The sequence below is a fragment of the Balaenoptera physalus genome (assembly GCF_965194825.1).
Source record: "Balaenoptera physalus genome assembly, chromosome: 8".
Taxonomy (NCBI): Eukaryota; Metazoa; Chordata; class Mammalia; order Artiodactyla; family Balaenopteridae; genus Balaenoptera; species Balaenoptera physalus.
The window spans coordinates 49512600-49531370 of NC_138887.1; the positions used below are offsets into that span (position 1 = coordinate 49512600).

Genomic DNA, 18771 nt, shown 5'->3' on the forward strand with positions numbered 1-18771 from the left:
AATTAACATGCTGTACACCTTAAATGTGCACAATGTTACATGTTTCAATTAAATAAATTAGAAAGCAAGTATCTCCCCCTAATTGTCTGGATCTCAAAGAGTCCCATAGGAAGAAGTCAAAGCAAATACCTAAAGTGACCTTTATATTCAGTATTAATAATTCAGAAACCCAAGAACATTTTTATGGACACACCTGAGAAATCCCCATCTTCTGTAAATAGACCATAGTGGCAGAACTTCTGTCACACCAATAAGGCTCAAAGCCTGATTGATAGGCTTGAGATTAATGAAGAGAGAGACATAAATAATAGCATTTCCAAAAGCAAATTACCAGTCACTGTTTCTTTAATTTACCAGAACATATATAAACCATTTCTACACCAGAGGGCAGGAAGGCTGACTATGATACACTGGACAGTTACATTAGCACTATTCAATGGGGATCGGGGAATGCAGAGGGGTGTGTGCAGTGGGAGAGGAAAGGCATAGGGGTGGGCATGTGTCATGGGGATACTGTCATGGGGAAGCACCTGTATGAATATATGAGTTTGCAGGTAGTTTGCTAACATAATATCTCCTAAAAATTACCAGCTGATTTCATCATAAAAACCAGAACACAATGAAACTCAGCTAAAAAGCCCCCAGATGAACAGTTTATTAAGCAAAAATATATAATCATTGCAATATTCTGAGGCAACACTGATAACCAAGACACATTCAAAAAAAGCAAAGGTCATCTTTGACATAAGCACACCAATTAAGTGAACTCTTAGTTAATTCACATTTTGATTTCAAGGAATAACCAAAGTCAAGGAGCTTTTAAATTATATTCTAAAGCAGGATACAGTAATCAGATAAAAGGATGAAGGGGAACTTCGAGGGCAGGTTATCGATGTCTCTAACCTAGATCTGGAGATCACATGTAAGCCTTGCCCATTTTCTACTAAATACAAATACCAAGCAGATATATATGTGTGTGTGTGTGTGTGTGTGTGTGTGTGTGTGTGTGTGTGTGTGTGTGTGTGTGTGTGTGTGTGTGTGTGTGTGTGTGTGTGTGTGTGTGTGTGTGTGTCTGTGTGAGTGAATTTTCTATTCTATGTTTGTGACTGTGCAGGGTTTGGGCAGAGACAGGGATAAATTCAGGACCTTTAGCACTACCAGGGAAGCCACATCAGCTAAACCTAGCCATGTCCTCCAACCCTGGCACACTGAAAACCTGCCAGGAGTTGTAATCATGAGCAAATCAAGGCTCTCCTGCAACTCGAATGCACCCGACGGTCCTGTGCACGCTGGGTTTCACGCTCCTCTGCTTAGTTGCTCAGAAGAGCTAAATCAAGCCCCCCCAGGAGTCCCATCCTGTCCATATTCACTGAATGCCTGCTGGGTGCCAGACACCTTACCAGGCTCTGGGGATGAGCTCACGCATCCCCTAGATCATCACCACAGATCTAGGTTTCTCTTTTCCACAAATCAGCAGGACACACAATAGCCATATCTTTCTTACCATTAACTCCACTTCCCAAAAACTGTCAGCAGTTCAGAGGGATTAAGTTTGCTAACCATGTCCTTACAAAGCTAACATACTGTACTTGTACACTTCAGAGAGTCAATTATTTGGCCAAATATACACATAATAGTGAATAAATTCACATTCCACAAAAAACAAAGACGATGAGAGGTAATCTTTTTTTTTTTTTTTGGTACCTGGGATTCACTGTCATGGCAAGCCACTAAAATGAAGCTATTTTTATCCTAGAGCTGCAGGGAATACTCACAGGAACTCCCTGGCTCCTAACCCGCTGGCAGTGACGGAAAACAGAAGCAGCTTAAACCTGAAGGCTTCCCTCTTTTTCAGACAACATACATGTTAATAATATATGTAACGAATGAAGTGAAACTAAATATTCAAGTAGATGAAACATTTACCTAATGATTCAAGAAAAGGCTAAAATAAAACACACAGGTTACACGGACACCAGATAATCAGATCTAAATGAGTTAATATGGAAAGTTCCTTTTCACTATACATCAACAAGAGACAAATCCAGACTGAGGTCCGCTGTTATATTAGAAACAGTTTAAAATATTCTAAACTGAAAATGCAAAAGTTAGGGACCTAACTTCTGGTCCCTGATCTACCACTACGTAAATGAGAGACCTCTGGCAAGTCATTTCCCCTCTTTCATCCGGGAGAGGTTAGACTGAATGGGACCTATTATCACTGTGACCTACTGTCCCCTTCCCAGCTTTAAAATACGATTCCATGAAATTGAAAACACAAAGATACAGTATTACCATGTTACTGTAATCAGATGGGTCATATGTGCTCTGTTGAAAAATCTTACAGAGTTCCATAAATTCTTCTCTCATCTCGTGGATTTGTCCATTTAAAATTGCTCCCTTGGTACCGCCAAATTGAAGTCTTTCCAGCTTTTCAAATTCCAATATGGTGACAAATATATCCTTTGAAAAAACATCGTAAAGATTTTTCCACCCTCTTGAGTAGGAAAAGAACATTTTAAAGTTTCAGAAAAAGAACATTTTCCAACATTCAAAATCAGTGAGTCAATGGACACTTACATGACAGAAAATGAATATTAATGATTTAACTGAACTAAGTAACTGCCTACTTTTAAAGTCATACTCCCATTTTCACATGGACTGAAAATTATCAAGCAGTACAGGCAACACCTAGCTTACCATAGTTAAACATTTGATTCTCTAATTTCATATCCTTCTAATCATAAGTCAGACGTCTGGGAGAGATCCAAAACTCATTTTCAGCCACCAACACTGCAGTGATGGGCTCTCTTATTGAAAAGGAGCTTAAGAGACTGTTATGAAAGGGTGATGCAAGTTACCCAGAGTCAGGCATTTGGCATTCAAACTTTAAGAGGCATTCAGGCTGCTTAAGTGATGAGAATTTTCAAAACATAAAGCTCTAATTTTGAATGAAATTCAACAAATCTATCAACAAAAAAGCCCAAGCTTGCTAGAAAGAGTTTTACAAAGAAAATAAGGCAGTTCAAAATGAAAAAAAACAAAAACGAAAACAAAAATCTTAGCCAGTTGGCTCCATACAAGTTGTTGTGTGTAAGTGTTTACATGTATGTAATTCATGTTTGGTTTTTTGGCAGCTAAAACATTTATACAAAGCACATGTTTTCATGTTCTTTTCATCTATTTTTATGAATAGTTGTAATATTTGAATAGTATAACATATATATTTATATACTAAAAGTTACCATGATATTTTAGATTATCAAATGGGTTTTCAGGTATGGAATCCCAATAAAACCATCAAACATGTAAAGGAAAAAAGGGGTTATTTTATAGCTTCCTGATTTACAACCATTTTCTAGGAACATAGTAAGCTGTAGGACAAGGGTCACTGGTACATAGAGATTCACTTATACTCAGTGTAATAAAATAATCAAAAATGAGTTTTTTAAAAAAAGAAGCCAAAGCTTTAAAACTAAACAAAGCTTTGAAACTAAACAAACTAAAGCTTTTACTGTATCTTGATAGCACAGGCCTCGTAAACTTCTCATGAAGATCACCAAGAAAGCAGACTTCCCACCTCCCACCCAAATAGAACAAACTGTTCCCTGAATCATATAAAAAGCTATAGGATTTTCTGAAACCATCTACAATATGAATAAATTACAAGTCAATAAATGAATACCTCTATTTTCATGAAACGGTCGAGAAATTTGTCAAATCTAAGAAACACCAGATGAGACTGGAAATCCCATGGTTTCAGCTCCTTATTTCCCGTAAAATAGCTTGCCAATCCTTTTCTATAGTTAAAAAAACAATTTTTGAAAGTCTTTAAGATGTTAATGGCCACCTGCACCTTTTCCAGAGAGTCTTCAATTTCTCCTCTCAAAAGGTCTTCAGGCAAAAGGTAAGCTAGCGCCTAGGATTCAATGAAAGGAAACAATAATAAGAAAATGTTTAATAGTTTTACTGAAAATGACTGTTTCAATGAACTGTTTTATTTTTTCAGTGAATCATTTTCAAATTACAATGTCTAGAATTGGGCCAGCAATGCTGTAAAACAGGAAACACAAATTCTAGAAATTCAGGCACTTAGGTTTCAATGACATACTTGCATACATTAGAGACATCTACAGGGGATGCTGCAATTTCTGGAATTAAACATTCTGCCAATGACTACATTTTTGCTAAGCTTCAAAGATACAACAACTGTGTAACCAGAATTTGCATGGCTATTCCTGGTAGCAAATATTCTGCACAATTGTTTTTACATATAAAGAAATGTATAAGCCAGGAAGGGAAATCTATCAGACCATGTATTTTAAAAATACGGTCACGTTACCTGGCAGCACAAGGTCACTTGAAAAGGTGAGAAAGAGCTAACATAGGTGATTATACCATTGGCAATTCTTTTAGGTTAGCAGACTTCTCTTCTGGGGGCTTAAACTCATCATAGGACATAAAATATAGCCAAGATATGCCATGTGAACTAGTTCTCAATAGTGGAAATGCAAAGGCGAGAACGATTATAGAAAAACCAGCAGATTCATGTAGCAACTCTCGTAGGACCATCATTCAGATCTTCCCTTTGCATATTTGTTATGAACTTTCACAATTTCCCTGTTTAGGAGCCTCAGGAACCTATAAATTCTAACCCTGATGCATCTTCACCTCATATAAATTATAGGTTTAAACTGCACACCTTTAATCCTGCAGTTGCTTAGAAAGTTGTCACAGATCTCAATGGAGAAAGTATTGAAAGCCATTGGGTTCAACATAGCAGATAGAAGAAACGTTTTTCTAAATGTAGACATATTGTCCTCCATCTCCCAATAATGGCTATAGTTTTACATGCAGTATAGACTCTGTGCCCTAAATGTGTAAAGTAGCAAGAGTGTCATTCATTTGGTGTCTAAAAAGCCTACTAACTAGTTCCTTCAATTCTAGCTGTAGATTCCCAACCTATGCTCTTATTTCTCACTCGGGCTGGATGGAAAATTAACTTCTCCCTGAAGGCTGCTAACATTTCACACAGAACAGGGACGAGACCTACCAGTAATCGCTCAGCAACGTGAGTTTTGTAACAGTTTACACGTGGCATGGGTTAGGGATTCCACAGGTCTTCATCTAGATGTATTCTTTATCATAAACGTGTCCTTTTAGGAAGCTAAAAAAATCTACAGTGGACTCCACTGCCGTCTGTTTCAGCAGCCCCCTGTGACCTAACTACCTACCTGAAGTAACCTCCCTTCAGGCAAGCCATCCTTATATTCATTCCTGTGCTTCTTGTCTGACCCTCACATAGATGAGACAATCACAGCAATTAGCTTTCTGTTCACAGAGCCCACTGTTGAATAAGACCTCCTAAAGACAAGGTTATAGTACTCAACATCCTAGATCAGAAAACCATTCTATATACCCTTTCACTGGGCAGCAGGTTATGCGAAGGGAAAAAGCATCAGCAGGGGCAGGAGGCCTGGCTGTGGTCCAGTTACGGGCCACTAACTGCTTTTGTGACATTAGCTGAATTTTCTCAGAGGATCTCAGTTGCCTTATCTACAAAAAAGGAGAGATGAATTAAGCGAACCTCAAGATTCTTTTTAGCTCCTAACCTCTGAATTCTTTTCTGATTCCCACAGTAGCTCCCTGGAGCACACCCAACCACACCACCTCTCTCTATTCTCTCATACTCAGTAGTATCAGGACAAACCAACAATAAAACCACTGGATTTACGATGAATTGGTCCCACTTCAGAGGCCTTATAAACTAAAATACAGCTAACCAGTTTATTTTATTGATAAGCCAATTAATCAAGTAAGCAATTTATCAATGATAGCGTGTTAGTTTTTTAAGTTAGTTTTTATTTTATATTGGAGCATTGTTGATTTACAACGTTGTGATACTTTGATAGCATGTTAGCTTGATGCCTGTCTCCCAGCTTCTTCTGTCTTATTTATGTGCTGTTATGGACTCTTACTTTTGCTCAATCCTACCATCTCTTCTTCAGGCTCAACCTCACAGACTTAAACTCCTCGTCACCTAGGATCTTGTGAATGAGAATATCCACAACAGGGACACCAAGCCACAGAACAGACAGAGTGGAAGGCCTCGAGTGGCAATGACTCACAATGAACAGGGAGTAGAGTCAGGTAACCAGGGAAGAGAAGCAAGGCACTAAAAAAAGACACCATTACCAAAGCTCAAGTGTGCCATCATCCAAGGTGGTCACATAATGCCTTTTATACGTCTGGACTAAATAACTATGTAAATGGTTACTGTCAGAAAACGAGTAAAGAGAAACACATTTGCTTTTAAAGTAACAAAGGATTTCTGACCGTGCCTGGAATGCCTAGAAAGATCAGGCAGATGATGACAACGAGTGAAGCAGATCAGGAACAGTGAACAGTGGAGACCATGGTCACCTGGACAGCACGTGACCCATCTAAAGGGGTACATGAAGCTCTAGCAGCTGACTGTGTCAATGGGGATGCAAGAGTCAATGCAGTGAGATCTGACTTTTTAGTAGAGGCTGGGATGTTGGAAATTCAATGAGACCTACTCAATTTAAGCATCAGCAACAATTTTTTTTTTAAATTTCAAAATACTATGCAAAATAAAAACAGTGCATTGATCCATTAGCCAAAGGCAGTTGACAGAATGCCAGCTTATGACTCCTGACGTATAACACAGCAAGGGTTCAAATGTTTCATAAACACGTTGAAGTCTACAGATTCACAGAAACAAAGTACATGAAAACTATATAAGAAAATTATAAAAGGCACGTAAAATGTGTAACCACACAAATCATGCAACGTACAAAATTAAGAAACAACATGGTACAAGTGTATACCCAATGAATCACTGCAAATTTTTTAAAGCTGGTAAGGCTCAAAGCTGGTGAATTATACTAAAACTTTTTACACATTGATAATAGCAATGCAATTAATATCATCTTTTAAAAAAGAATTTGTAAATATCAAATAGCGTTCAATAGTCATGAAACGATTGTACCCCTTGATCAACATCAGGAATTTATATTAAGCCAATTATCCAAGTTAAGGAAGAGGATTTCGGTATAAAGTTGTTTTCTGCATGTTGTTTATAATACAGGAGGCTGGAAGCAACCTAAATATCCAACAACAGCAATAATTTTTCAAGAAACTAGTAAAAAAAAAAAAAAAGAATTATATGATAAAATGCATAAATACGTGTAAGTATTGGAAGAAGGAAAATTTTTAAATGCTGAATTTTAGGGTGATAGAACTGCAGGATTATTTCCATTGTTATAAATTTTATGCAATAAGAGTATTTTACAATTATTCATACACCACATATTAATAGTAATTAGAAATAAAAACTTACATTAAAATATGGAACAAAATGAGTAAGAACTCTGTCAGCTGGGTGACCTTGAGAAAGCTATTTATCTTCTCTGAACTTCAGGGTTTTTTTTTTTTTTTTTTTTTAAATACAGAAAGTATCTACTAATAGCACCTATATCATAGTGTTGCTAGAGAATTAAATTCGTAGATTCTTGTAAAGGGCTTAGAAGAATTCTGGCAAATAAGAGGCACTATACAGTGCTTGTTAAATAAGTATTAAAAGTAAGTTAGGGGCTTCCCTGGTGGCGCAGTGGTTGAGAATCTGCCTGCCAATGCAGGGGACACGGGTTCGAGCCCTGGTCTGGGAAGATCCCACATGCCGCGGAGCAACTGGGCCCGTGAGCCACAGCTACTGAGCGTGCACGTCTGGAGCTTCTGCTCCGCAACAAGAGAGGCTGCGATAGTGAGAGGCCCGCGCACCGCGATGAAGAGTGGCCCCCACTCGCCACAACTGGAGAAAGCCCTCACACAGAAACGAAGACCCAACACAGCCAAAAATAAACATAATAAATAAAAAAAAAAAAAAAAAAAAAAAGTAAGTTAGACAGCAAACGACTGGGGGTGGTGGTAGGTGGTGCAGAGTTTAGCTCTTCAGAGAACCCGGGGATGAAAGTTGACTCATTGCCCATTTTTGATTCCTAACATGTTGGGGCAGATTTACTACAAAGTCCACTTGGAGAACCTAGGAAATCAGGTCGACGGAACCTTTGGACATAAGCCAGGAATAGTAACTAAGGAACAAGAGAAACGACATTATTTCCTTGGGAGCTTGGCAAACTCTGGCCATTGACACAGCCTAGGAGCCGGGGATAATAGGTTTATAGGCTTACAGGTAACCAGGGCTCCTTGCAAGCCAACTACAATAGTGAACGACAACCTTTGAGGTTTCTACACTATCAGGGCTTTGCAGTAGAAGTTTGGATCATTCTCAAAATGAGATGGGGATCCCTCAAAAGGGGTTTGGGAAAAGCGGTGGTCACAGTGGTTAACCCTGCAGTGGGGATCAAAGCCTTTCACACGGAGCTCCAAGCCATTAGGACCCAGTGCACTCATTAACAAAAGAGCAAAACTGAGTCTGCACAACAGAGAAACAGAATGAAGCCAGAAGAGGTGCTAAAATATAGCAAAGGAACAGACTTGTTACCTCCTATCAACAGCTGCAACTATTTTGTAAGGCAAGAGTTTGGAACTAACTTTTACTGAGTCTCTGTTAAATGCCACACTGAGCATTTCATTGAGGTGCTCTCTTTTGATCTTTACAAAAGCCCATGAACAGGGCACTTACAAGCGTGGAAAGTGAGGCTCGGAAAAGTGATTTAACTACTCTAAAATGGTTCAACTTGATCTTTTTTTTTCTCAGCTGTGCCTCACGGCTTGTGGAATCTTAGTTCCCCAACCAAGAATTGAACCCGGGCCCTCAGCAGTGAAAGCGTGGAGTCTTAACCACTGGACCACCAGGGAAGTCCCCTGGTTCAATTAGATTTGAATCCTGGTTGGTCTGAGCCCAAAGCCCTTTCCATACACCATTCCACCTCTTTGGAAGCAGACAGGAAGACACACAGGCACACCTCAATCTCATACGTATTCCAGAAACGGTAAACTACACGTCAGGAAACCTGTTCTTTAATTTGGATTTCCCCCTAAATGCTCAAGCAAAGTGAGCAAATGATATCTTTCAAGTTTCCATTAATTCATCTGAAAAAGTATCAGGATTAGAATGGAACACAGTTCCCCAACCAGTTTCTGCTACAACACTGTTCTCTTTAACGTTTAGAAAAGCAAGGTTCTGGGGGCTGGGGCAGCAGAAGCTCCAAGCAGCTTGCCCTGTCTATGAGCAGATTTTCAGGGTTCCCAGTCCCCTCCTATTTTACCCCACTGTGCAATGAAAATTTTTAATTTTCTATGTGAGTCATGAGGTGAAAACCACTGAGAAGCATTAGACTAGATCAGGGATTTAGGTCAATCACAGTTGCCCACCCTACTCTGAGCTAGTGATCCAGGCCTGTCCAAGATATCCTATCTCCCTGGCCACATGATTGTTCCAGGAGTGAAAATAAAACCCATTGGTCCAGAACGAAAAACAAAGTCAGCCTCTTTCCAGGGAAGTTCTTCTACTAGAAGGATATCCATCTGGTGCTACCAAAAGCCACCTTGGTTAACACGTGATGAGAGCCTGAGAATCAAGTCAAACACAAACGAGCAAAACAGAGCTTTGAAATTATCATCTGAGTCCCCTGGAGCAATCTCATCCTCAAGTCTTTGTACTGTTAGACTTCCCAGTTCACATGAACTTAGACACTTCTCTTTTTCTGCTTCAGTTTGCCAGTTGCAGCTGGAAATGATCCAATTCTCATAGGAAGCGCTCTTACTTAGCAACTCAAAGTCGAAGCCATATGCACAGATTCTGATACTCTGGCATCTGTTTTACAAAAACTCCTTAGGTGTAAAGACACACACCCTGATATAGACCCTGCTATGGACTAAAGTGTGACACCCCCTCCAAAAAAGTGCCTGTGTTGAAGCCCTAACCACCACTGTGACAACCTGGAGATAGAAACTTTAGGAGGTAATTAAGGTTAATGAGGTCATGAGGGCGGGACCCTAATCTGACAGGACTGTGGTTTTTTAAAAAGAGGAAGAGGGAGATCTTTCCCTCAGTGTGAGGGTACAGAGAAAAGGCAGCTATCTGCAAGCCAGGAAGAACGCTCTAGTCAGAACACGACCATGACGGCACCTGGATCTGGTCTCCCAGGCTCCAAAAATATGAGAAAGCAATTCCTGAAAATAAAGCCACACAGCCTGTGGTATTTTGTTACGTCAACTCAAGCAGACTAAGACACACACGCCCTCAATAAACAATCACTGGATGATATGCCCTGCAAGTATCTTTTAGCTCTCAAATTATGAAATATTCTCTGATATTACAGACACAAGAGTAATTAAAGTTCCCACAGGATGAGGAAGCAGTCCAATTTTTTTTTTTTTTTAACATTTTGCAAGTTAAGTGAAGAGTAGAGAAACAATTATAAACAAGATTTTTAAAGATCAACCATGAATCAGAATTCTTTCACTATAATTCTAGTACTATTTTTGGAGGATCATTTTTTTTCTGCCAGATTCTCTTAACTTACTTCCCTTTCCAAAAGTCTTCCCTCAGCCAGTGTTCCTGTGGAAACCAAAGGGAAAGCTACAAAGAAAGTACTACGTGTGCGTGCCTTTTATTAGAAGCTGCCTTAAATCTCTTTTGAAGAAAGGTAGGATATTAAACAAACAGAATCCAGTAACAACCTGTCCCTTGACTGTATCTGACTTATTTCCAGAGCTCCTTTGCCTTTTAGGATAGAAAGTCATCTGGCCTTTGTTACCATAAAAGTCTTATGAAAAAAGAAAAGGGAAAAAGGTGTTCTGTAGACTGGATTTATTCATTCCTCCTTGATCTCATAAAACCTACCACACGGCAATAATTCTTATTGTTCCTATTTTTTTCAGGCTACATACCCGGTCAACGAAGAGATTACAAAACTCTTGCAATAGAACTATAACCCGAACAGGGGTATTATAAAACGTGGAATGACTCCAGATCAGACAGATGGTATGAAATAACGGGGCAATTAATACACCAGTCTGTGGGAATTCCGTCTCCTGGACACATTGAAGGTGTCTCCTCAGGGGTCTCAGGTAAAGTTCCACGTCTTGGGCTTCGAGAAGAGCTGAAAGGAAACCACCGTTAATGTGAGGCAGCCTCTTTTATCTGAAGTCACTTCACAAGGTCAAGAGAACGATGCAAAACAACATGGCTGTACTTAAATGCTGCCTCTTTCTTTTTATATCACTTACCGTACCATTGACACAGGACAGGTTAGGAAGGCTTTCGACACTGTCCGGCTGTAACAACCCTTCAAAGAGAGCCCAGGCGTAGTTACTCACAAGTAAATTGCGACTGAAGACTCAACCAGCATCATCACCAGAAAGTTAACTCCTCCCACGCACTTGGTACCAGCACAACTGAATCATTTATTATCTCATTCTAGTGTCCTATAAGAGTAACTCATACCATGAAAAATTTTCCATTATATTATTATCCACAGTGTAACTATTGAAATTGTCAAGCATGGGTGATGAAAATATTGTGAACTAGACAGAGGCAATAGTTATGGGATACTGTGAATACACTAAATGCCACCAATCTGTACACTTTAAAAACTTTTTTTTAATGTTATGTGAATTTTACCTCAATTTAAAAAATTGTTATGCATGGTAGGAATAAGGAATACTTTTTTAAAAAGCTATATATGAAGACAACACTGAAATAGTTATGATTAATTACTGTTTAATCTAATCCAAATTTTCTCTTGATTAAAACTGGTCCTTTTAATGTACCCTAAATGGATCTCCATCAGACTTCATTGTACTCCTGAGGCTACAAATACCTTTGATTAACTGAAAATGGGCTTTATTTATGAAGGTAGGGAATGAAGGAAAGTAAATTCCTTATTTTCTGGTGTTATCCCAAAAGACTCCTGTCAGAAATCAAAAACAAAACAAACTGCCACATTTTTTTTTTTTTTTTTTTGGCTGCCAGAGTCAGGTATGCACCCACCCACGTTGCTCTATTTGACATGTAACCAATTAATCTCTCCACCTAACAATAAAGACCTGGGAAGAAAGAGAGGGTCCAGGAACTATTTTTTCCTCAGACGCACTCATGTTTTGAAATTAGTGTGTTTTCAACAGCGTTAATTTCAAAATCCAATAATTCCATGTAAAGGTAAAGTGCCCTTAATATGTGATAAACACTTCTAGTGATTTTACAAAGCCTCGACTAGGTCTTTGGGAGAGCCTTCTACCTCTAACTGAGAATGGCTTTGGGCCACTTGTTCTACTGAGAGTGTTTTCTCCTGAATCTCCAGTTCATATGCTCAAAAGGCTCTGAGGACCCCTGGGATTCATTCCTGGAGAAGTTTTATCCACAGAAAATGTGAATCTTACTACCAGAAAAAAATGCAAGCAGCTTCTGTGTATTGAGGGTACACTTACTATGTGCCTAGTACTCTGTGCACTGTATATTAGGTCTTCAATTCATTGGTTCTCAGCCAGGGGAGGTTCCCCCCCAAGGGTCACTTGGCAATGTCTCGAGACATTTTTTGTCGTCACAACGGGCATGGGGGGAGTGGATAGAGGCCAAGCATGCTGCTAAATACCCCGCAATGCACAGGGTGGTTCCCCACAACAAAGAATTATCCCGCCCAAAACGTCAGCGGTGACAAGGTTGAGAAATGGTGCTCTAATTCTTGCAACAATTATACAAGGAAGGTGTCAGTATGCCAAGCTGGCCAACAGAAACCAGGGACGCAGCAAATTTAAGATGTACTGAGTGGATCTGGGATAGAAATCCAGACCTAATGCCCTCTTGTCTTAAGGCCTCTTTTCAAACAGAGTTCATGGAGAAAAGCCTGAAGAGATAGCAAAACATTTTCAAAGTAGATTTTAAGTATTTCCTAACCTTCCACATGTTACATAGGAAAAAATTTAAAAATAATTTTCTCATGTTAGAAACAAAAACAAGCTATTGGGCCATGTTATCTTACAATTTTATCGTTTAAAACTTTAGTATCACAGATCATATCTGTATTTGCTTACACATGTCTAAAGAAACAGAAATAAAAAAAATTACGGAGGGGTGTTACGCCTGGGCGAGGTTGAAACTGGGTACTGAGAAGGAGACTTTTCACTTATACAATTTCCTTTTTAAATTAAAAATACCTGTTTATAATTTCTGGTTTTTAACAATGTACATGTATTACCTGTTCAAAATTCAACAAACAAACCCTCCTCTCTGTGTGCTTAATCTTCACCAAAACTTCAATGATGACTTCGTGTTCTTATGAGTTAAATAAATAGTGAATGTTAAGCAAATTCTGAGATTCTACTGGGGAGTCACTGGACTAACTGAAGCCCAACTGTTGATTAGAAAACCTCCATACTGGGCATTCAACGACCCGCTGCTAAATACCAAAGGCCTTTCCCCTCCACACACATACACTCTCATTGAAAGTTCAATCTAGAGCCTCTTTGGTAGGTGCTTACTATATACCCGAAAAATAGTTTAATATAGCCGGAGAATAAACTGCAGATAATTAAGACGGACTTATCATTAGAAGAGTCAAGTGCAGTCATTTCATGAGCACGCTAAGGGTAGAAGGGTAGAGGAGGCTGAGCAGACAGGCAGGAGTCAGATCAGGAGGGACCACTGATGCCAGGCCGAGGAATACGAGTCTTACCATTTTTCACAGCCATGAAGATATCCTTCAAAGTTGGAAAATAGCTGCTTTGCTTATTTTTCAGGATCTTAACCATTTTGAGGACAATGGGAGCCTGAAGCTAAATTGAAAAATATATAAATATAAGCTAGATTAATGACTAAATAAATGCACTCTGCAATAAAATATTTAAATTATATTCCATTCATGCACAATACACACAGTATTTAATACGCAAAGACATACCTGGTTTCAAGCTAAAAATAATTTTTAAAATAATTTTTTTCCTTAAGCCTGTATGTTATTTTACATTTATAGCTCTTAATTTGAATTTTCAAAAAGCCTGTTAATATACGTTTTCTTATACATGTAAAATATTAACTTTTCCATATAAAATCTGTTTCAGAAAATCTCTAAGAGATAGGTGAATATGTGAATGAATGTCTTCGTTTTTAGAACATTAAGCTGAATAACTTCTAATGGCAAACACCAGCAGAGGAACCAGTTAGTTCTTCCAAAGTTGCATCTCTCCACTAAGCAAAATCTACTCCTTTCCCAAATTAATTACATCAACTAGATTAATTGAATCTTACAATCTTCAACATTTCCCTTGGGAACTACACTTTCTTTGCCACAAAGTGTTTCCAATTACTGTCAAAATAGTCTGAAAAAGGCAAAATTACTTTTAATCCCCATTAATTTTAAGAACGCATACCATACAGAACTTTGGAATAAGAAAACGGACAATTAAGTCGTTCAAAGATAGTGTATTAAACCTTTAACATTACTGGAAATCATGGCTTTGGAGTCCAAATTCTACAACTGACTTTGCTAATTCAACTGGCAAGCAATTTCTAGGGCTCTCAACTTACTTGATCATAAATGCATGCTAGGTTCTCTCTCCTCATCATCCAGAAATCCAGTTCAGTTTGAGGATTTGAGTGAAGACTATTCAGCAAAGGCTGGACTAAATCTTTTTCTACAATTTCTTGGATTTGATGCGACCATTTAATAACCACTGATTCAATTGCATGGAGTACTGTCCTTTCATTTGGCTCTAGTCTACAAACATTGAAATGATTAAAAATACAAAAATGAATCATTTCATCCAAATAAGGATAGGACTTGAATTTTAATAGGTATTTTATGAATCCATAAGCTAGTTTTCTAAATATAAATACTTCAGAATCAGATCTATTATTTTTATAGCCTCAATTTGAGTTGTGACATTGTTATTCTGTCATGGGCATGTCTCTAACGTTTAAAAAATTGTTAAAGAATCATAATGTCCTCAAAAACATTTTACTAGAAGACTATTGTTGACATTATGGCAACTGGTACTGCTTGCTTTTTGTACAGTCTGCTTTTAGAAAGAATACTTTGAAAGGAAATAATATATATGGTGTTTCTGTACATTATTTTTAAAAATATGCTGTAGTTATAATAACTCTGATATTTTGCTAACAGTTTGCTGGGGGTATGATATTAAATGGGTGTGTTGGCTCTCCATGTTGATACCCTGTGTAAACCATATCATTACGTACTTGGTCTCTGAATATTTCTGATCCAGGTCAACATTTCCTGCAATAGTGGGAATTGGTAGAAGAGTTCTTCTTAACATTTTGCCCTTAAAAATATGCATTTTATTTTTCATGACTTCTATGTGACGTTCCATGTCTTGTGAAATACAACAGGACCAGGATTTATGGTTGTTCTTATTAGAAATAATTGGCACTAAAATCTAGAGAAAGAGAAACATTTTAAAAAGCAGTGAAATTAATTTAAAGACAATGTGCTCCTTCAAAGATTTTCTTGTCACACAAGATCGGCAACAAAACCACCCAATTTCAATTTCATAAATATCCTCCTGTGATATCAAATCTACAAAGAGATAACAAAGTCAGTGACCCATTTAGATTTAATCAATTAGACAAATTCTTTCAAAGTGGAAATACTATACTGCTTGTTCATTCATTTACCCATTTATCAAACGTTTATGGAGGCTCCCAATAACTTAAACTCTGAATGAAATAAGCAAAATCATGTCAAGTAAGTAAACTGCTTTCTTAATGCAAACTGCGCACATTGGCAGGTATATTGATGTAAAAAATCTTCTTGAATCACATGGAGGCAAGAGTAAATTAATCTTCTCCAGCCCTGGGTGACATCCCAGTGGATTAAACTGTGATAGTCAGAAAGATGTTTATTCAATCATATGAACCTTTTTTGAACTCCTTCCACCATTAAGTTGGAAATATCAATGAAATTATATGTGTGAAAACACTCCAAAATTATTTTGTTCCCAAAGCCCAGCATATCTTAAATAATTAGTAAGAGTTTGTTGAGTTAATGAAGTTGGTCTCTTCTTGCTTCCTCACTCATTTTCAATATGTACTAATTAAACATTTTTCTGACACAATCTGTCCAGACTGTCAGCATTACCTATAAAATTTCCATTAGCTAAAATGCTTAGAAAATAGTTATTCCACCTGTTTAAAGCTGATTTTGAGAACACAACCTTCTAGTTAACTAAAAACAAACTGAAATTTTATTTTATTTTCCAATGGGGATAAAACAAATCTTTCCAAACTATATTATTATTACAATTTCCTGCTTTGTACCCACTACTTGGTGAGCTAGGAGATTAATAAGGAACAGTGTGTCTTTCATGGAAACAACCTAAATGTCCATCAACAGATGAATGGTAGGGGAGGAGCTTCAAGATGGCCGAAGACTAAGACGCGGAAATCACCTTCCTCCCCACAAATACATCAGAAATACATCAACATGTGGAACAACACCTACAGAACACCTACTGAACGCTGGCAGAAGACCTCAGACCTCCCAAAAGGCAAGAAACTCCCCACGTACCTGGGTAGGGCAAAAGAAAAAAGAAAAAACAGAGACAAAAGAATAGGGACTGACCTGCACCAGTGGGAGGGAGTTGTGAAGGAGGAAAGGTTTCCACACACTAGGAAGCCCCTTCACAGGGGGAGACTGCGGGTGGAGGACGGGGGAAGCTTTGGAGCCACGGAGGAGAGCGCAACAGCAGCGGTGCGGAGGGCAAAGCGGAGAGACTCCTGCACAGAGGATGGTGCCAACAAGCACTCACCAGCCCGAGAGGCTTGTCTGCTCAGCCGCCGGGGCGGGCGGGGGCTGGGAGCTCAGGCTCGGCCTTCAGAGGTCGGATCCCAGGGAGAGAACTGGGGTTGGCGGCATGAACACAGCCTGAAGGGGCTAGTGCACCACAGCTAGCCGGGAGGGAGTCGGGAAAAGGTCTGGAGCTGCCGAAGAGGCAAGAGACTTTTTCTTGCCTCTTTGTTTCCTGGTGTGCGAGGAGAGGGGATTCAGAGCGCCGCCTAAACGAGCTCCAGAGATGGGTGCGAGCTGCGGCTATCAGCGCGGACCCCAGAGACGGGCATGAGACGCTAAGGCTGCTGCTGCCGCCACCAAGAAGCCTGTGTGCAAGCACAGGTCACTATCCACACCTCCCCTCCCGGGAGCCTGTACAGCCCGCCATTGCCAGAGTGCCATGATCCAGGGACAACTTACCCAGGAGAACGCACGGCACGCCTCAGGCTGTTGCAACGTCACGCAGGCCTCTGCCGCCGCAGGCTCGCCGCACATTCCGTACCCCTCCCGCCCCCCAGCCTGAGTGAGCCAGAGCCCCCGAAGCAGTGGCTCCTTTAACCCCCTTCTGTTTGAAAGAAGAACAGACGCCCTCAGGCGACCTACACGCAGAGGCGGGTCCAAATACAAAGCTGAACCCCGGGAGCTGTGTGAACAAAGAAGAGAAAGGGAAATCTCTCCCAGCAGCCTCAGGAGCAGTGGATTAAATCTCCACAGTCAACTTGATGTACCTGCATCTCTGGAATACCTGAATAGACAACGAATCATCCCAAATTGAGGAGGTGGACTTTGGGAGCAACGATATACATATTTTTTTACCTTTTTCTCTTTCTGTGAGTGTGTATGCGTATGCTTCTGTGTGTCATTTTGTCTGTATAGCTTTGCTTTTACCATTTCTCCTAGGGTTCTGTCTGTCCTTTTTTTTTTATTATTACTTAAAAAATTTTTTTAATAATTATTTTTAATTTTAATAACTATTTTATTTTACTTTCTTTTATTGTATTTTATTTTATCTTCTTTTTTCTTTTTTTTTTTCTCCCTTTTATTCTGAGCCGTGTGGATGACAGTCTCTTGGTGCTCCAGCCAGGAATCACAGCTGTGCCTCCGAGGTGGGAGAGCCAAGTTCAGGACACTGGTCCACAAGAGACCTCCCAGCTCCACGTAATACCAAACGGGAAAATCTCCCAGAGATCTCCATCTCAACGCCAAGACCCAGCTCCACTCAATGACCAGCAAGCTAGAGTGCTGGACACCCTATGCTAAACAACTAGCAACACAGGAACACAACTCCATCCATTAGCAGAGAGGCTGCCTAAAATCATAATAAGGCCACAGACACCCCAAAACACACCACCAGACGTGGACCTGCCCACCAGAAAGACAAGATCCAGCCTCATCCACCAGAACACAGGCACTAGTCCCCTCCACCAGGAAGCCTACACAACCCACTGAACCAACCTTACCCACTGGGGGCAGACACCAAAAACAACAGGAACTACAAACCTGCAGCCTGCGAAAAGGAGACCCCAAACACACTAAGTTAAGCAAAATGAGAAGACAGAGAAACACACAGCAGACGAAGGAGCAAGGAAAAAACCCACCAGACCTAACAAATGAAGAGGAAATAGGCAGTCAACCTGAAAAAGAATTCAGAATAATGATAGTAAAGATGATCCAAAATCTTGGAAATAGAATGGAGAAAATACAAGAAATGTTTAACAAGGACCTAGAAGAACTGAAGAGCAAAAAACAGTGATGAACAACACAATAAATGAAATTAAAAATTCTCTAGAAGGGATCAACAGCAGAATAACTGAGGCAGAAGAACGGATAAGTGACCTAGAAGATAAAATAGTGGAAGTAACTACTGCAGAGCAGAATAAAGAAAAAAGAATGAAAAGAACTGAGGACAGTCTCAGAGAACTCTGGGACAACATTAAATGCACCAACATTCGAATTATAGGGGTTCCAGAAGAAGAAGAGAAAAAGAAAGGTACAG

General features: G+C 39.4%; 1 protein-coding gene across 1 annotated transcript in view; it reads right to left on the minus strand.

Annotated features, from left to right (window-relative positions):
• The window catches only part of DNAH11 (dynein axonemal heavy chain 11), a 312569-nt gene that overhangs the window by 280027 nt on the left and 13771 nt on the right, over positions 1-18771 (minus strand). The window contains exons 3-8 of the mRNA XM_082472819.1: positions 15188-15384; positions 14516-14705; positions 13665-13764; positions 10882-11093; positions 3686-3919; positions 2296-2463 (exon numbers count right to left, since the gene is read on the minus strand). Of these exons, the coding sequence (XP_082328945.1) occupies positions 2296-2463; positions 3686-3919; positions 10882-11093; positions 13665-13764; positions 14516-14705; positions 15188-15384 (1101 nt within the window). The remainder of the gene's footprint in view (positions 1-2295; positions 2464-3685; positions 3920-10881; positions 11094-13664; positions 13765-14515; positions 14706-15187; positions 15385-18771) is intronic.